The 17,866-nt window shown below is 39.1% G+C and overlaps 1 protein-coding gene across 2 annotated transcripts; it reads left to right on the top strand.

The window, feature by feature from the left end:
- Positions 1 to 2: 2 nt before the first annotated feature.
- On the top strand, positions 3 to 16,496 carry LOC140945887 (DNA replication licensing factor MCM3-like). 2 transcript variants are annotated; one of them, XM_073394950.1, is made up of 26 exons: positions 3 to 134; positions 793 to 905; positions 1,401 to 1,440; positions 1,683 to 1,765; positions 1,902 to 1,987; positions 2,086 to 2,216; positions 2,328 to 2,402; positions 2,496 to 2,579; positions 2,913 to 2,992; positions 4,084 to 4,189; positions 4,997 to 5,127; positions 6,244 to 6,300; positions 6,594 to 6,691; positions 7,210 to 7,283; positions 7,998 to 8,132; positions 8,593 to 8,682; positions 9,357 to 9,441; positions 10,070 to 10,196; positions 10,535 to 10,595; positions 11,040 to 11,129; positions 11,352 to 11,441; positions 11,543 to 11,593; positions 12,128 to 12,243; positions 13,524 to 13,636; positions 14,636 to 14,741; positions 15,660 to 16,496. In XM_073394950.1, exons 1-26 carry the CDS (start codon positions 66 to 68, stop codon positions 15,841 to 15,843), a joined length of 2,475 nt encoding a protein of 824 aa, XP_073251051.1. In that variant the 5' UTR covers positions 3 to 65; the 3' UTR covers positions 15,844 to 16,496. The 2 variants fall into 2 exon arrangements, with proteins under 2 accessions (XP_073251051.1, XP_073251050.1); XM_073394949.1 differs by having other exon boundaries at positions 4,994 to 5,127; positions 15,660 to 16,495.
- The last annotated feature ends 1,370 nt before the right edge of the window (positions 16,497 to 17,866 follow it).

Raw genomic sequence — 17,866 nt, 5'->3', positions numbered from 1 at the left:
TATCGAAGCTTCTATCAGTCGAAAAGTTTCTTGTCCTCGATTTTGGTGAAATTGTCGTCTTGAAAATGGCTTTAGACAACGAACAATACTTACGACAGCTTCAGAGAGAATATCTTGACTTTCTGGATGACGATGTAAGTGAATTTTTGAATTGCTTTCGATGAAATCGCACATTGAGTTGAGCTGGCACATGTACCTCGTACTTCCACATTCTAGCTTTTGTCGATGAGTACATTTCAAGTATTCAGCTGCTGCTTTTAAACTCGTTGATATCTTTCATTCTTGTGGTCTTGTTCTTCATACGTTATTAGGTTTTGAAAACTTAGTTATATTATTAGTTAACAGCTATTTCAAGGACACTCACATGTGTTCAGATTCCCGGGAAAATTGGATTCGGTTCATTGTATTCTGCATTTTTCACTGTACACTAATTTGCATGAATTTGTACTTTAGCATATTTCGTTCCTGCAAGCCGCGCTAATATGGTTACTTTGCCATATTATTGTCCCTTGCTTCTACGCCACTTTTTGTTTGGGAATTATTAGATTCGAACAACGGAATCAGTGCGGTCAAAGTTTGTTTTGTTCACTGTCATTAATGTTCCAAAGATCGACGCCAATTCTCTGCTTTAAAATAATTTTGAATGACTTTTTTGGTTGTTATTGAAAAAAGAACTCTTTTAGTTGCTGTAGAATTCGTTTAATGAAGGTATTTAATTGTCTTTTTAAATTTTTCATCTTATAAAGTATGCAGATATTTAATTTAAATTGATATATTTTTATATCTGTACAGGAGGATCAGGGAATTTATCATGGCAAAGTTCGTGATATGATCGGCAAGAATGAGTGCAGGCTAATTGTAAATATAAATGACTTGAGAAGGAAAAACGAAAAAAGAGCAATAGAGTAAGTATATCTTGGGATATCTCTCAGACTTGCAACTGGTGGCTTGCTATATGGCATTGGTTTCAGTGGGTTGTCTGATGCTTGAGAAGCCATCTTCAATCTTGGACAAATTTAGTTGCCCATTCCAAGAACAGGAAAATGGCATATTTAGCCTCCGCAAGGCTTCATCCTTCATTTGAAGGGAATTATGTGTTTTACTTCTCCATTTTATCCTGTCCAAGATTGCAATCATGGACAAAATAGGTGGAAAAATTTAGATCCCTCTTGATTCCAGTCTTGGAAAAAAGGGATGGAAAATTTAGACCTCCCTACCCCTAAATCAACAATGGAAAAATGGCAAATTTTTGCCTTTGAAAGGTGTCATCCTTGATTTCAGGGAGGGGGTGGTGGTGGTGGGTTAGGGACTGGTTCCTTTTGTTAGACCCACTATAATCCACTTAACTTGAGCAGTCTTTAAGAAATTAGTGTATTTAAACTACCTTCTTCTTTTTTCAGATTGCTAAACAATTCTTTTGAGGAGTTGATTGCCTTTCAGGTATGTTTTTTTTAAAGTTAATGTCGTCCCAGATATTATCGCTTTTAGAAGATGTAGTTCTCAAAATGGTATTCACTTGTTAGATGGACTGTGAGCTGTGTTTGATGGAAACAAATTCTTCTTAAGACAACACTGTGCCTCATTCTAACACAAATTTTTTTTGGAAGCATTGCTCTCTTACTTTAATTATTAGTCTTTCAAAGTTATTACTAATTCAATTTAAAAACTTTCCTTTTCCTCAGAATGCTCTAAAAGAGTTTGTTAGCTCTGCTGATACAGCATATGGGAAGAAACATGAAGAGTTCTTTGTTGGATTTGATGGAAGGTACCTGAGGCTTGATAACAGATTTTTATTTTTTTGCCAGATGAATTCTCATAAAAATAAATTTAAAAATTAATGTATCATATTCTCTTTTACTAGATAAATTTAACTTGGTAACTTTTGTTCCATTCTTTTCTAGTTTTGGCTCAAAGCATGTTACACCCAGGACACTCTCAGCTCATTTTATTGGAAACATGGTCTGTGTGGAGGGCATTGTAACTAAATGTAAGTGAGCTTGTTAATAACATTCTCTCTGCCTTAAATGTGCTCTCTGATCTTAAATAAATTTCTTTTTTGTTAATATATTTTGCTGTGAATTGCAGGTTCTCTTGTGAGGCCCAAAGTTGTTCGTAGTGTTCACTACTGTCCACAAACGAAGAAAACGCTGATCCGTAGATACACTGACCTGACTTCCCTTGATGCTTTTCCATCAAGCACAGTTTATCCTACCAAGGTATTTCAAAGTGTGCATTTCTCTTCAATATTGACCAATGTTCTTTGTTATTACTTGTAAATTTTTGGTTGTACATAACTGATGCAGATGCTTAACTTTTGCCTCCCTCAGGATGAAGATGGTAACCCACTGGAAACTGAATATGGTTTATCAACTTACAAGGATCACCAAACATTTACAATTCAGGTAAAATATTGGTATCTTTGGTTTGAGCAAATGGCTTCTTTGCTAGTTCAATTTCTGCAGTGGCATAATTTCAACTCTTCTTTCTGCTTGCAGGAAATGCCAGAAAAAGCCCCTGCAGGACAGCTGCCTCGTTCAGTAGACATCATTTCTGATAATGACCTGGTAGATAAATGCAAGGTGTGTTATGAACCGCCATTTGTTTTTAAAAAAAGATCCATATTCTTTGTTAAGGTGTTAGAAAACTATCACTGGCCACAGGTGTTGCTCTGTTATTGGGGACTCAGAACATAATTTGTCACACTGATATATTGGTTAATTTTGAAATATCCATCATCACTCCCCCAAAAGAAGGGAGGGAGATCTCAAGGTTAAAACTGTTTTAAAAACTGTTTGAAAATCACCGAGGTGGAATGTCACGAGGATTCATTCACCAACAAGACCATCCTTTAGACTCTCTGGATTAAACATGATAAACAATAATATGATGTCTTTTTTTTATTTTTCATGAAGCCCGGTGACAGAGTGCAAGTGATTGGAATGTATCGGTGCCTTCCTTCCAAGAGATCTGGCTTTACACCAGGAACTTTCAGGTAAATTAGTACCATAGAACTCCAATTTCTTGAACCATCAGTATTCATCACAAGGGGTATAGAATTGTAAATTCGAGACTTTGAAAGACTGCAAAACCCTGGTTTCAAAATTCAAGACCAAGACTTGAGCGTTTTTATCAAATCCAAGACTGAGACTCGTCTTCTAAAAAATCCAAGCCCAAGACTATTAAGTGCCAAAAATTTCAACATAATGGTAGAAATAAAGCTAAATAAAATGACTTAAAATGTCAAAGGAAGCTTGTGGAAGCCCTGCAGAGGTCTCATTCAATATAATCTTCTACCCCCACTTTTCTTCGAAAAGCTGACAATTTAAACCAATTTCCTTTTCCCTTGCCAAAATTTAGATACCACCCCCCCAGTCCAGGCACCCATCACACTGATCAAACAGTGGAAGGAAGAAAAATAGGGATGGGAGGGGGGGAAGACGCTAAATGAACCGCTCCACAAACCACTGCACAAACGCTTGATGAAGAACTCGCAGATCCTAGCCGTGTACAAAGCTACCACAAACCATGTGAGCCTGCACTTATGGGATTGACCGCTGGATGCCCCCTATGCTCGTGGGCCGCTTGACCGCTAAGCTTGTAGACCGCTTGACCGCTAAGCTTGTGGACCGCTAGACCGCTAAACTTGTGGACCGCTTAACTGCTAAGCTTGTGAACCGCTTAACTGCTAAGCTTGTGAACCGCTTGACCGCTATGCTTGTGAACCGCTTGACCGCTACGCATGTGAACCGCTTGACCGGTAAGCTTATGAACCGCTTGACCGCTAAGCTTGTGGTGGTTAACTTAGTTAAATTACATTTAACCAAATTTAGCATTACTCAGGGTTCTAATTAAGTTTTAAAGTAGATAGCTATGATGTAAAAGTAGGCGGCTTGGTAACTGAGTGCTGTAGGCAATTTCAGGCTTTGACTCTCTCACTTTTTCCTTTTTTCCCAAAAAGTAGATTATTGCTCAAAACCTCCAAGTAGCCGGTTTTTAGCTGGCTGCTGGCACTCAATGAGAACCTTGATATTTACTTAAGGTTAAATCAAAGAGACAATGCAATAAATATCTTTATTTCTATAGAACCGTTCTGATTGCTAATCACATTCAAGTTATGAGCAAGGAGATTGCACCCCATTTCTCTGCTAGTGATGTCTCCAATGTCAAGAAGTTTAGTCGCCGCAAGAAGGTCCTTATTTTTAATTTAACCTTTGTCCTTCCTCCTCAAAATTTCCACCTAGCCATAATACCATCACAGCGTGCAAAGAAAGTAGTGTCCGATAGCCCGGGGCTAGTGGAGTTTGCTATCGGGCTAGTGAATTCTGTTTTTAACTTGCCCGACGGGCAAGTGATATTTTTTTAGGAATTCGAATAACAGAAATACTGTAATCAATCCTGCTCATCAAATTTTTTTCGGGCTAGTTGAAATGACTTTTAGGCTAGTACATGTTAGCTACAACTTGCCCGAATGGCAAGCTGTAAAACTGACTTTCTTTGCACCCTGCATCACTGGATATGTTGTGGTTCAATTTTATCCTTGGTTTAAATTTATGTTCCTTTGTTTCAAACTCATTATCATAAATTACCATACCCAAAAGCAAAGGAAATGACATTTTAAACCAACTATAAAATTGAGCCACAACTTATACACTCAACTGCAAAAAGTCCAATGAAAATCAAAATGAGACGTAATAGAATTATCAGAATATAAGTTTATTTGTATTGCAAATAAATATTGCTCTTTACAAGCTAAGGGCTTCGTTTTTGTTGGCGACAGCTGCACCTGAGTGTATATTACGATTTCTCAGAAAACTCTTTGCAGAGCATGGAACAAAACAACAAGTTTTATCAATAGCATAACAAAAGAACTGATGTAGTCATACAGCCCATAAATGTGCATTTTCAAATTCATTAATAGTTTATCACTTCCCAGGAATCCTTCCAGTGTCACTCTGCAGATCTGTCTTATGTTACACTGCCCTTCTATTTCCAGCAGGATGTCTTTGAAACCCTTGCCCAGTCATTAGCACCATCAATCCATGGTCATGAATACATTAAAAGAGCAGTGCTATGCCTTCTTTTGGGTGGAACAGAGAAAGTCTTGGAAAATGGAACAAGACTGAGAGGGTAGGTTAAAAAAAGTAACTTCCAGATAGTCCCTTTCAAACAAGATATCTGAGTCTCAGGAATGACAATGTACCCACCAGCCTCTTATTGTAAACATGATAGCTGAAAAACAAAATGATTCAGTTTAAATGACTTAAATTTACTGAATGAGGAAGGCATGATTCATACTGCTCTCCAAGATCTCATCCTCAGTGGATTTTTGTGACTGGTAATGTGGAACTAAAGAATAGACCTTTTTACTGATATGGGGGCCATATTGAATTAATTTGATTTAAGGAGTATTATAGGATGCCCAGGGGGCATGAGCACATTTTGTTTGTATTTTCGAGCACTCTTTGGAACATTTTTTCCTAAAGTTTTCTTAGAAGTAAGATTGTAATGGGAAAAAGATCCTTGTGCCGTGTTTTGATGTAATAATGATCGCCTTTTTCCCGAGAAATATACAGTGAAAGACCATAGTTCTAATACTAAACTAGCAAAAGGCGATCAATATTACATCCAAACACAGCACAAGGATCGTTCTTCCCATTAAAATCTTATTCTAAGAAAACTTTAAGAAAAAATGTCCGGAAAAGCGCTCGAAATTACAAACGAAATGTGCTCATGCCCCCTGGGCATCCTATAATACTCCTTAAATCGAATTAATTCAATATGGCCGCCATATCGGTAAAAAGGTCGATTATATTAAAGTCAGGGCTGTCACGAAGGGCCAGGGACAAGGGACTAGGGATTTCCCCTGGCTACTATGAACAGCACCCTCAAGCTACTTCCCAATATTGAGCAACATCAAAATTTCTCCTAACGATATCCATACAATTTCAAGAGATTAGGTTATGAGAATTAATAAAATGATCACCTGAGAGAAAACGCTTTGATCTTATATCAAATTCTCTCAACTCATTTTTGAGAAAATGTATAGAGATCAGTTTGGAGAATTTGCATGCGGTATATTGGGGCTTAAAGGGATAAAGAACTTCCACACGGCTCAATTCCTTTCTTGCCGTAAATGCAATTTTTTATTATTGCATTTACCAGGTAACTTGAAATCTTAGTGACAGCCTTGACATGCAGTTGATAGTTTTAACTACAAATTATTTGTGTTACTTTATTTTTCAGTGACATAAATGTTCTTTTGATTGGTGATCCGTCTACTGCCAAGTCACAGATGCTGAGGTAAGAGAGGGTTAAGGGTCATGGAAATGAAAGTGTGTACTACATTGCAGGTGGGCAAGTAGAACACAAATTATTTTTATCAACTTTATAGTTGTTGAGGAAATTTGCCATGTAGGCAGATTCAAAAGCTGAGGTTTTCTCAGATCAAATCAAGGATTGTGGATTGTACATCATTTGTATATACAGGAAAGAAGTAATGCTATACTATGGGTGGGGAACATGGTAATATAATAATATTTTGTTTTAAGTTTTATCTTATTTTAAATCAGTAACCCTAACCCCTTTGATTTTAGGTATGTCCTACACTCTGCTCCTCGTGCCATTCCAACAACTGGGCGTGGCTCATCAGGAGTCGGCTTGACAGCTGCAGTGACCACAGATCCAGAGACAGGTTATCACATCTTGTTTTTGTCTTTTGCAGTTATACACTATTTATTTTAACTCTATACATCCCAAACACAACATGTGTGGGAGGACTTGGAGAGAACTTGAATTCTAGTTTGTCCTTGGGCTTGGGACAAGCCATTCTCACGTTTTCCTTTTCCAGGGTCATTGAATGTGTGTTGTACTTTTATGATTTAGTTAAAAGGTGACTTGCCTGGTCTTTGTCCACTAGGGAAAGGAGCCTAAAAAGTTACTTACCTGCCAGGAAAGTCTATTTCTCCCAGAACACTGGACCTCACTTTTTTCATTCCCTGAATATTCTAAACATTAAGAGAAAAAAAACCTAGAAAATTAATACAACTCCAGTAGCACATATAGCAGAATGTAGTTGGGCCCCCTCCCTGATCACAAGGTCTGGATAATAATATTATTATTGTCCCCCACCCCCACCCCCACCCCCTTATCACAATTTAGAACTTTTACTGAACTTTTTTACTTATTTTTCTTTATTACTGTCTTTGACAGGTGAGCGTCGCCTGGAAGCAGGAGCCATGGTACTTGCTGATAGGGGTGTTGTCTGTATTGACGAGTTTGACAAGGTACCAAGACTTGCAGATAATTTCATTCACCATAATTTTTGCTTGCTTTGAAAAAGATGTGAAGTATACTGTATATTTAATAATATAAAAACGAATGAATTTGATGGTGTTGCTGAGCCAGAGATAACAATATTATTAATTAAATATAATATTATATTACAAGTTTAATGCAAATTGCATAAAAAGCATGATTATGTGTACTTTTCAAGGCACAGTTGGCAGTTTGATGTTCTGACATGATGTTTTTTGTTTAGGCAGGATATTAATTCTGTAAAAACAATTTAAATACTCCACATGCAAAGAAAGTAGTGTTGGATAGCTCGTGGCTAGTGTATTTTGCTAGTTTATTTTGCCCTATGGGAAAGTGAAGTTTTGATGGGGTATTCAAACTACAGAAGTAACTTTTGAAGTGACTTTGGGGCTAGTACATGCTTGCTGCAACATGCCTGAATGGCAAGCAGTAAAACTGACTTTCTTTGCACCCTGATACTACTTTTAGGTGCTTCGTTACCGGTTTAGTATTTAGTTATAAGCTTTTCTCCTTGTGTGACCTCAAACAGGTATAGCCTATTTTTACTTTCATGCAGTTCACTTCGTAAGTTTGTTTGCAGATTTAAACCAAGTCACTTTATGTTGTTTTCTTATGTTTAGAGCTACTGTAGGTATACAGCCAAAGAATAATATTTTTTGTTTGTTTGTATTTTTTGTTTTAAGATGAGTGATCTTGATCGTACAGCTATTCATGAGGTCATGGAGCAGGGAAGGGTTACCATCTCCAAGGCTGGAATTCATGCAAAGCTCAATGCTCGGTGCTCTGTTTTAGCTGCTGCTAATCCTGTTTATGGCAGGGTATGGAAAGAGACTTGCTACTGTTTGCAGACTGTTTGACTGTGTCGTTACATTTTTTCTCCCCAAAGCCACACTTTGAGGACAAAGCTATTTCCTTTTTCATCCTGCTCTACTTGGGAGCCTGTTCACAGGCTAGCAATACTGCTCCACTAAACCATAGTTAAAAGAGTGTATTGGCTATGAAGCCTGTTAGACTCCTTCGTTATATGTTTTTGCGGACTTGACATTACGCTGGGACTGGCAATAAGTGTCTGTAATTTAGAAGTGTCTGCCTTAATTATAGAGAGTCAATAAAAATGACCGACAGTAATAAAGGAAGCAGCACTAGGTGTCAATTTTTGGCAGGTTTCTGTTTTAAATAGATTGTTCTTTTGTGTTAAGAGAGAATCAACTCTCTTTTGCCGCCATCTTTGATCTTGCACCTTTAATTCTGAATCCATTTTTGTTACTGTCTTTCTAGTATGATGAGTATAAGAACCCCATGGATAACATTGGAATGCAGGATTCTCTTCTATCTCGTTTTGATCTGTTGTTCATCGTTCTTGATCAAGTAAGTCAATTAATTCATTGTTAAACTTCAGTATCTAATTAGTCATTAAAAGGGAGATGTGCAAGAGACTGCACATTCATTGTCAATTTTTGGATAGAGTCCACGGGGGACTTTATAAGTACAGCGCTTTGGCTGTGATAGGCACTGGTTGTAGTTCTGCTTGACTGCCATGGGCATCCTCAACCAAATCGTTGCCAGGGCAATGTTTGCCCAGAGGGCCAAAGTTGTGGGCAAATTTTAAGACTTTACACCCAGGGCATTTACTGGTCTAAAGGGTTTAACCATAATGAGGTAACCGAAAATAAAATGAATAAATAAAGCAATCCAGTAGCATAATAATATTATGTCACTGACAAGCTACCAGCAAAAAGTGAAAAATGATGACTGACAATATGGTGCTTAGGATTACTTGCACAATGGAACCTTCAACTAGCCTGTTCCATGCTCTAAGATATTTTTGCACCAGTCATGCAGCTTAAGTGGTTACCACCCCCTTCCTCAGATTGTGTGCATCTTATTTTCGCTTAGCTTGTTTAATTTTCACGATGTCCCTACTTCTGAGAGGCTAGCACAAAGAAGTGTATGCCCAAAGAGTGTAACTTTTTTAAACTTTTTTAGAAAGAGAAGTAGAGTGTTGTATTATGCCATTTTCATGTTGTTTCTGTTTTAACTAGATGGACCCTGACAATGATCGCAAAATCTCAGAGCATGTACTGAGGATGCACAGATACAGAAAACCTGGAGAGCAGGAGGGGGAGGGTGAGTAGGTTAAACATTAGCAGGGTGGGGTTTAAAGGGAGCAAATATCAAAATTCACGAATGTGAGGGATAGGAAGTGGAACTCGTAAAATGGTAGCTGTAAATAAGACATTTACCAGATGGTAAATGCAGTTAATGGAACATGAAGCCCCAGAGGGGGTAGGCTTAGGTAGCCTGCCCCAATGTATGCTCGGTTGTATCTTTAAAGCCTTATTTATGAATGAAAGCATGCTAATTTTAAGATACAAACAAAAGCTGTTCATGGCTGGAACTGGACTAATTTGTCGTATGTTTGTCATCATATGCACAGCATTGTTGGAACAAAAGTGTTTTGACCTTATCTATCGTTGTCGCCTGCACTCCATAACCTTTGGTTATTACTACTCTGTAGTTCTAACTTTTGAGTCTGTGGGTGAAATCCTATGGTGTAGCCATTCAAATGAAACCTCTTCAGCAGTTCTTTCACAGTGTACTATTTGTTTCTCAACATTTTACAAAATGAAATGGGAAAGATTTGTTAAATTTTGAGTTTTGCCACTTTTTGCTGTGAGGAAGTTAAGGGTTTCCTGGAGTTACATGCCTGAGGACGTATTTTGTCACTTCTGATTGGGGTTATTTTCTATACTAGCCTTGCCATTTGGAGTAACAACAGAAACTTTAGCGACGCAAGACCCTGAAGCAGAGGATGAGGAAACCGAGACACCCATCTTTGAGAAGCATGATGCTATGCTGCATGGGCAACGCAAAGACCGCAAGTAAGTTCTATGTATTATTTATTTTTCTGTTATTAGGGACCTTAGAACTAAAACTCAGACGGCGCCGGCAACGGCAACGGGAACGTCAAAAAAGCAATCAGTTTAATGAGCAAAATAACAACTTCACACTCTTTGGTAAATTTCTTTGGTGTTCCTGCACAACTACGACGTGAAATGACCAAATTGACGAAAATAGCGACGTTTTCATGGACGTCGCCGTAATGTAGGATCGTATGTTCCCTAGTATCTTTAACAGAATGCAATTTTTACTAGACAAAAGTAGTAGTCATGGTGGGTTATCTGAAATGCACGTTTTGACAAGCTTTGTTTTATTTCAGAGAGCGATATGTGTCTATGGCATTTATGAAGAAGTATATTCATGTTGCAAAGAGTATCAAGGTATCTTTATTTAACAAATAAAGAAGCCTTGACTGTGCTCTGTTCTGTTGTGATTGCACGCAAGAAGCGGCTAGGGAACCAAAGAGGTCTTCGAGTGTTTCTCTGTACTTGTTGAGTGCTTAGCCGCTTCTTCAGTGCTTTATAACAGAACAGAGCACAGTCAAGGCTTCTTTATTTGTTTCAATGATAAATAAACCGTTAAATCTCCCCACGCATTGCTTTCTAATTTTCAAAACAAACTTTATTTTCAAAGCAAACGAGTGTGTCGTCAGCATTGTTTTATACTCTCATAAAGCACGCTTTCGCAACCAATCGGATTGCGCGTTATATCAGAACTTTGTTATAAGTAATTTATATTGTAAAGGTAGCTTTCAACTTTCTCCTGACAACTCAAATGGCAATTCATTCTTTTTGTCTTTCTTGTGTCTTTTGTTCTCATTTTAGCCTCGTTTGACAAAAGAAGCGGCAGACAAAATTTCCAGTAGTTACTCAGAACTGAGAGACCAGGAAAATGTTGGTAGCGAGAAAGCAAAGGTATGTTAAGTGAAGACAAATCTCTTGAAGTTATTCAGTTATTCACCTCTCCGTGGTGTGCAAAAGTACTGAACTGACCCGTAAATAATGGTTAAACAGCAACAGAATATTAACATTATTTTTTTTCTCTCTCTCTCTCAATTAATACAAAATATAAGAAAGAAACCGTATTATGTGTTTTTTGGCGTCGTTCAATTTTTCATTCAATTCTTTTTCTTGTAGACTATGCCTGTTACAGCGCGAACTTTGGAAACGATGATTCGTTTAGCAACTGCTCACGCTAAAGCAAGAATGAGTAAGGAAATAACAGAGGTAAGTGGTTCAGTTTTTGGCGGAATCTTTTCGCCTTTCTTCTTTTCAACATGTCCTTTGAAACGCCAGGGAGATGAAAAGTTATTTATTTGTTTTCCTAGGATGATGCTGAGGCTGCAATTGACATGGTGTCATTTGCATACTTTCATAAGGTAAATATTTATCTACTGCAAAGTGTTTACACACCGCTTCTAGAGAAATTTTTGGTGACTTGAACGAGCTTCTCACGGCACTGGACGAATTTTCGATCGGCTGAAAAATTTGACCGGACACTTGGTCCACGCGAGACCGTTCAATATTTTTGCTCTGTTCACACGGCACTTTGAAGGGCCAGGCGTCTAAATTTCATATGGTTAGCTTGGTTCCATGTGAGCGGAAAACCTGAACGCACCAATTTTCAATCGGTCGAAAACTCGTCCAGTGCCGTTGAACGTAGCCTTAGATCCTGTGATATGATTGGCTAAAAATTCGCACAACACTCTCGCGACCAATCAGGGGTTAAATGACAGCCAAGACTTGAATGCGCTTGTTTTCCCGCACTTGGTGCTGGCTACATAACTAGCTTCACTATGATTGGTTCGTTGCCTTATCATGCCTGTCGTGATTGGTTATTACTCTCTTTTTGGCTTGGCGACAGCTAATGACCAGTCGTGCTAAAATGCTGATTTGCGTTTCACTTTTATCAGGTGGAAAAAAGAGAAAAGAAGAAAAGGAAGAACGAATCTGAAGGTGAGCAAAGTGAAGGTGAAGAGGAGGAAGGTGAATCGCAGGAGAGCCAGTCACAGCAAAGAACCGCCAAAAGGTAAGGAAATTAAAGAAAATTGACTTCGTAGGGGTAACACATTTCCTGGTAAACAAGTCGTTTTCAATGTGGCCCACATGGTTAAGAATGCAAATAGTTGGCTGTTAGGGACCTTTAGCAACTACTACGACGATAGGGAGTGAAAACATCGCTAAAAGAATGAATTTGCGTCCTTTCAAACTTCAGCGCCTCTATCTGGAACCGCTCAATTCGTCAAATGTTGGCGACTTTTCGTGGAGTTGAATTCTTAAGGGCTTTATCCATGTTGAAATAGAGAAAGGGAAATTTGTCGTCGTATGTCCACGTCCTCCACATAACGTCGCATTGGGAGGTTTCACGTCGTAATCGTGCAGTGGACGTCAAAGAAATTTACTAAAAAGCGTGATGCACGTGCAGAGCTGTTGTTTTGGTCATAAAACCAACTGCTTTTTGACGCTGTTGTTGTCGTCGTAGTAGTTGCTTAAGGTCCCTATTATCAAGGGTGACCGAGGATTTGAACTCGGGACTACCAAAATAAATCCAGCTAGCGGTCAGGGTGGGACTAGCTGGGAGCTCCGGAGTACAATTCCAGCGCTCTAACCGCTCGGCCACGATAATTTCGATAACCTTTATGGTGCGTGGACGAAGAGAATTGGAAAAAATAATTATAGTGACGAAGTGACCAGTCAACTTAGATCTGCTCAAAAACAGAGAACAGAAACTAATTCCGGTCGTGTGGTCTTTAAAACACAGAGTTCATTTTGCTTCCTCGTATGATGTCTCGTAGCCCTCGAAATAAATCCCTTTTTTTAGTTTCAGGTCAGACTTGTTAAGATAAATTGTTTCAAAAGGTTGAGTTTGATCGTCCGGGTGAACGTAGTCCTGAATAGGACTGTTGTTGTTGACAGTGACTGACGTTTCGACAACCTGTGCGGTAGTAGATAGCCTGAGATAACGGTACGGTCGTTTCGCCCATGAGTTGTACTTCTTGGGTCAGTTCCCTAACTGCTTTCACCTTATCAGTGGCTAAAACAACGCGGTATATAAATGCGTATCGCACTTTTTTGTATCATGGCTGAGAGAACGAAGCATATGCATGCGCAGCGCTCGCTTCGCTTCTTAGCGGAACGACATAAGACGTTAGCAGACGGAACGTTAACGAAACGACTTGTAGGCGAAACGACCGGTCACCCGGCCGAGATTTCGCAATGCCACCACCGGTTTCCCCTCCTAATGCCCTCGCTATTTGTTAGAGTGCCCTTGCCGTTTTGTTAATAGTAATTACGTTATTAAATTTTCAGTAAAACAGTTCAACAACAAGCCAAGAAACAGAAGGTCGCGAAAAAGAAGAAAGGCGAGGAAGGATACGACCCTTATGACTTTGATGACGATGAGGGAGAACAAGAATCTATAGGTAAATGATTTGCTTCTTCTCAATAACAGTTTCATCTTTTTAACGTAGCTTGTGCTTACTGTTCATTACTTTCAAGACTTGTAAGAAAATAATAAACTGCGAGCAGTCTCTTTTTTTCTTTAGATTTTGCGAGGGGAATGCACGCGAGGGCGAGTGTCCCACTTAGCTTAGATTGGAAATGGTGAATGTCGAATGAATTAAGTCATTTTGAACTGCGGATAAAGATATGAAAGTGAACGTGATTTTTGCAGTAGAATGAACAACCTAAGCGATTGAAAAAGAACCTGAAAATTCTCAGGCTTGACCGGGAATCGAACCTTGACCTTGCGATTGACCAAAAGCCGCGCTCTATCCATTGAGGTAATCAAGCCAACTGGAAAGCAGGCTATTGTGAGTTGGTAATATACCCGATGGTGGAAAGGACATGATATCTTTGAAATATTTGTTGAATGGTTCGTGCCGTAAGTTCCCGTATTTACACCCTGCAAGCACAGCCTCTTGTTGTCTTTGATCAGTGAGGCTTCGTCGCTCGCGAAGAGACTTCGTTGCTCGCTCGGTCGCTGCGCGACCTCATGCATTGAAACTCGCTTCGCTCACTTTTAAGAATTTATGAGAGGTCGACTTGTAGCAAGTTTAGGGAAAAAGAGGCTCTGCCTGAATCAGCCTTTGAGGTCGCCGCAGCCCAAATTTCTGGACTAGTCAATCTTGTTTTCTCTCGTCGAACTGGTTTTATCGAGTCCGAGCATCTGTTTATTGTTAAACCGATGGTCATGAAAGAGCCCGCTGTAGCAAGCGCACGGCTATAAGGCCTTGGGTTCGAAATTATATCCTGGCAAGGTGCTGCGCATGCTCAACAAAGATCTTAGTCGATTCATGAAGAGTCATTCTCGAGTGCGCTGAAATCGATCAAGCAAAAGAAAGGCTTTGTTGGCAGCTTGCAGTATGTATGTTCCATGCGTACCAGTGGGTCACATGATCATTATTGTTTTGTTTCCTAAGATGTGGTTGAAGAGATGAAGCGGCGTCGATCGACCAAGACAACTGACACAGAGGAGCCCATGGACACAAGTGCAGATAAAACACCTGTTACTTTATCGTCCGAAAGGTATCATATCCCTTTTCCTTAATTATTAACAAAAGTTTCCTCATATTCAGAAATAAGAATTAAGTGGTGCATCAAATTCCTCCGTATAGAGAGGAGAGGTGTGAGGTCATGTGCTTTTCTTTCATTGCCGTTTTTTTTTTATGAAAAGGAAAATTCAAGTTGTTAAAGAAAAGCCAATTACGTGGGAATCAAGTCAAGTATAAAAACTTAAAGGGTCGGTTATTTAAACGAAGTCTAACTTGGACCGCGTTTTAGGAAATCTTTGGACTTCGAGATCTCGATAGTGGATTATTTTAAGAAGACAAATGCTTTTCTAGTCTACGCCATATGATTTCATGAAACTGTTCACGATAAATGGTGTTTATATAAAAGCGTTCGGCAAACTGAAAATGGCTCAGTTAGAACGCGGTTTGTTAAACACTGGCTAAACTCCTTTTAAACAACTGGCCTAAAGTGTTCAGTTCTTTTCCAAAAAGATGAAACTGACGTGCGTTTATCAGTACGTTGAAAGAGAACTCGTAGCCAGAGAAAACAGTCGACATTTCACGATGCCACCACTCTTTTCCCCGCGAAATGACGTCTGAGAATAAAGCGCAGAAATTCCATACTGATGACGTGTTACTACCCATATCTGGGTAGTGCTTCTGATTGGCTGAAGTAAATTTACCGCGCGGCATGACCTATCAGAAGCACTACCCAGATCTGTGTAGCGACGCGTCATCAGTATGGAATTTCTGCGCCCGTTTCTCAGACTTCATTTCGCGAAGAAACCAGTGGTGACGTCGCGCAATGTCGGCTTTTTCTCAGGCTAGAGATCTCGCATTTGATAACGTTTGAGCAGAGATAACGAGGGTCTAGGTGATGAAGTCTCCAACGAGCTGTGCCTTGTGATAAAATTTTGCAATTTCTGTTTTTCAGACTCAGTGAATTCAAAGCGGCCTTGTTAGGAGCCTTTTCCTCAGCGCATGCTCAGAGTTTACCGCTGTCCACTGTGAAGAAGTCATTGAAGGCATTCAGCGACGCGGAAATTGAGTCAGCTTTACAAGTTATGCAAGATGATAATAAAATATATGTAGCCGAAGACAACGTATTCCTAATCTAAGAACTACAATGAGCAAATGTAATGTTATGTGTGTACCCTGTGATGAGCCACATTTGCGAAGAAGAGTCAATCTCATATCCTGAGTGGTTTTTACATTTTTGTGCTTAAAGGAAAACCATACCAGTGACAACAGTTGTAAAACAACCAAACAGCTGGGTTGAGTTGTTTGTGGGGCTTGCGAATAGCACTAATAATCGAGGATAGTTAAATAACTGCTACCACTCAAGTTATGTTTATGGTTACCCCAGGTTTAGAACTAACCAGATATCGAGGAACTCTCCCTTGAAGTTGAAGCTAAAAAGATAGCCTGGGACCAGGCTCCGTAGCGTGGGAAAAAGTCAAAAAAGAGGTGAAACAACAATAACGAAAAAAATCGCCAAGTAGTCGTAATTGCTTTTTGTTTTGGTTCTGATTGGTTCATAAGATGCAGCTTGCCTGTGACTGGATAGCGAAATTTTCCATTCGCTTGATTGTCCAGTTACAAGAGAAAAGATAAGTATTATGAAACTGTATATTCAAGCTTTCAATCATGTACTTTGCCAGGGTTTTCCTCTACGATGTTTGTCAGCAGCGGAATACCAATTTTTATAGTTGATATTTACACAGTCGCTTCGTTTTTCCGTGTAATTAGTACTGTACAGAAAGAACTCATTTGTGTTCTGCTAGTGATATTAAAAACAACGAATTTAAAAAACATGACCTTGCCTGTTTTGATCACTGTATGTAACAGAATGCAAGTGAGAAAAAGCTACTGGCTTGATGAACTTGAAAGATGTCCTGCGGTCGGTCGCCGGAGAGATCTGGTGAGCAGTTTTCAGTCGAGGGTTAAAATCGGCTTTCGAGAACGTTTTAAGTTATCACTGACACTTTTAGTTTGCATACATGGACTCGACTTTGTAGCGAAAGAAACATCAAAAAAAGGAAGTTCGAGCGCCGCTGTAAGTATCCACTCCCTGACCCATTTTGTGGTTTTATTTGTAGTCTAAATAGTGACTACGTCTCGACTGTTCTCGGTTTTTTGTCACCGAAATTTGCTTAGCGGATACTGTTTATAGAGGATAAAATACTGTGCAATTACCACTGAGTTTTAATAAGGTGTGTACAGTTGCAATGTACCACACATCGTTAAAGTCATGAGAAACCCCTGAAACCATCTTTAACTTCTTGCATTACTTTTTGAGTGAGCAGCCTATGTTTATAAGACTTTCTCAGGTTAGCGTTCTTAATTACTTCGTCAAATGAATTGTATGATCTGGTGATGAGGCAAGTAAATGAAAGCTGTTTATCGATAATTTCTCATCTATGATAGCATTTTGCGTTTCATTACCGTCCGATTAACAGACTTGTACTGCTTTGTTAGTTTATTTACCCAACTTGTTTTATTTTTGAATAGTTACTTCTGCCCATTTCTGTTGTGTTAATGCAATTTCCTCATTGAAGGCGCTGTTGTATTTGAAATGTTCACACCTGAAAGTGCTAATTAACACAAAAGTGTGGGTCAACTTTTGTTTTGATGGCAGACCGGAGGCTGGTCTGTCGCCAGCGAATTTCTCGTCGCTAGACAACATCGATTCTTTTTGCTAACAACTAATTCGTCTTATTTGGCAAACGTAACGCAATATACACACATACGGTCAAAGCATAAACGTTTCCCTCTTCAGTTTTTATCGGTTTTCTTTTCAGGAAAAAAGAAAACTTTTATTTTCCAATGGACGAAGACGCGGATACTTCTCTTCCTGGCTTGATCAAAGAAGGATTTTTACCAGCAGAAGAAAATGGTAACGGTGAATGTTTTGAGAAAATTAACGGTAAAATTGACATGGAAGAAGCAACCTTAGAAGATTTTATAGATAACAGCAGCATGGACGGACAAGAAATCAAGGGAGAAAAGCAAAAAATGGAAGGCAATAAAGGAGGCCAAACTTCCACTTCACCTGTAGCGGAGTTTCTTTGGATAACAAGTGACTCGTTTATTCCCTCGTATGGCTCACAAAACTTTCTATCTTTTTTGGGACAGGATAAT

The sequence above is a fragment of the Porites lutea genome, chromosome 8, assembly GCF_958299795.1.
Source record: "Porites lutea chromosome 8, jaPorLute2.1, whole genome shotgun sequence".
NCBI lineage: Eukaryota > Metazoa > Cnidaria > Anthozoa > Scleractinia > Poritidae > Porites > Porites lutea.
This window is presented reverse-complemented; position numbering and strand designations above follow the sequence as displayed.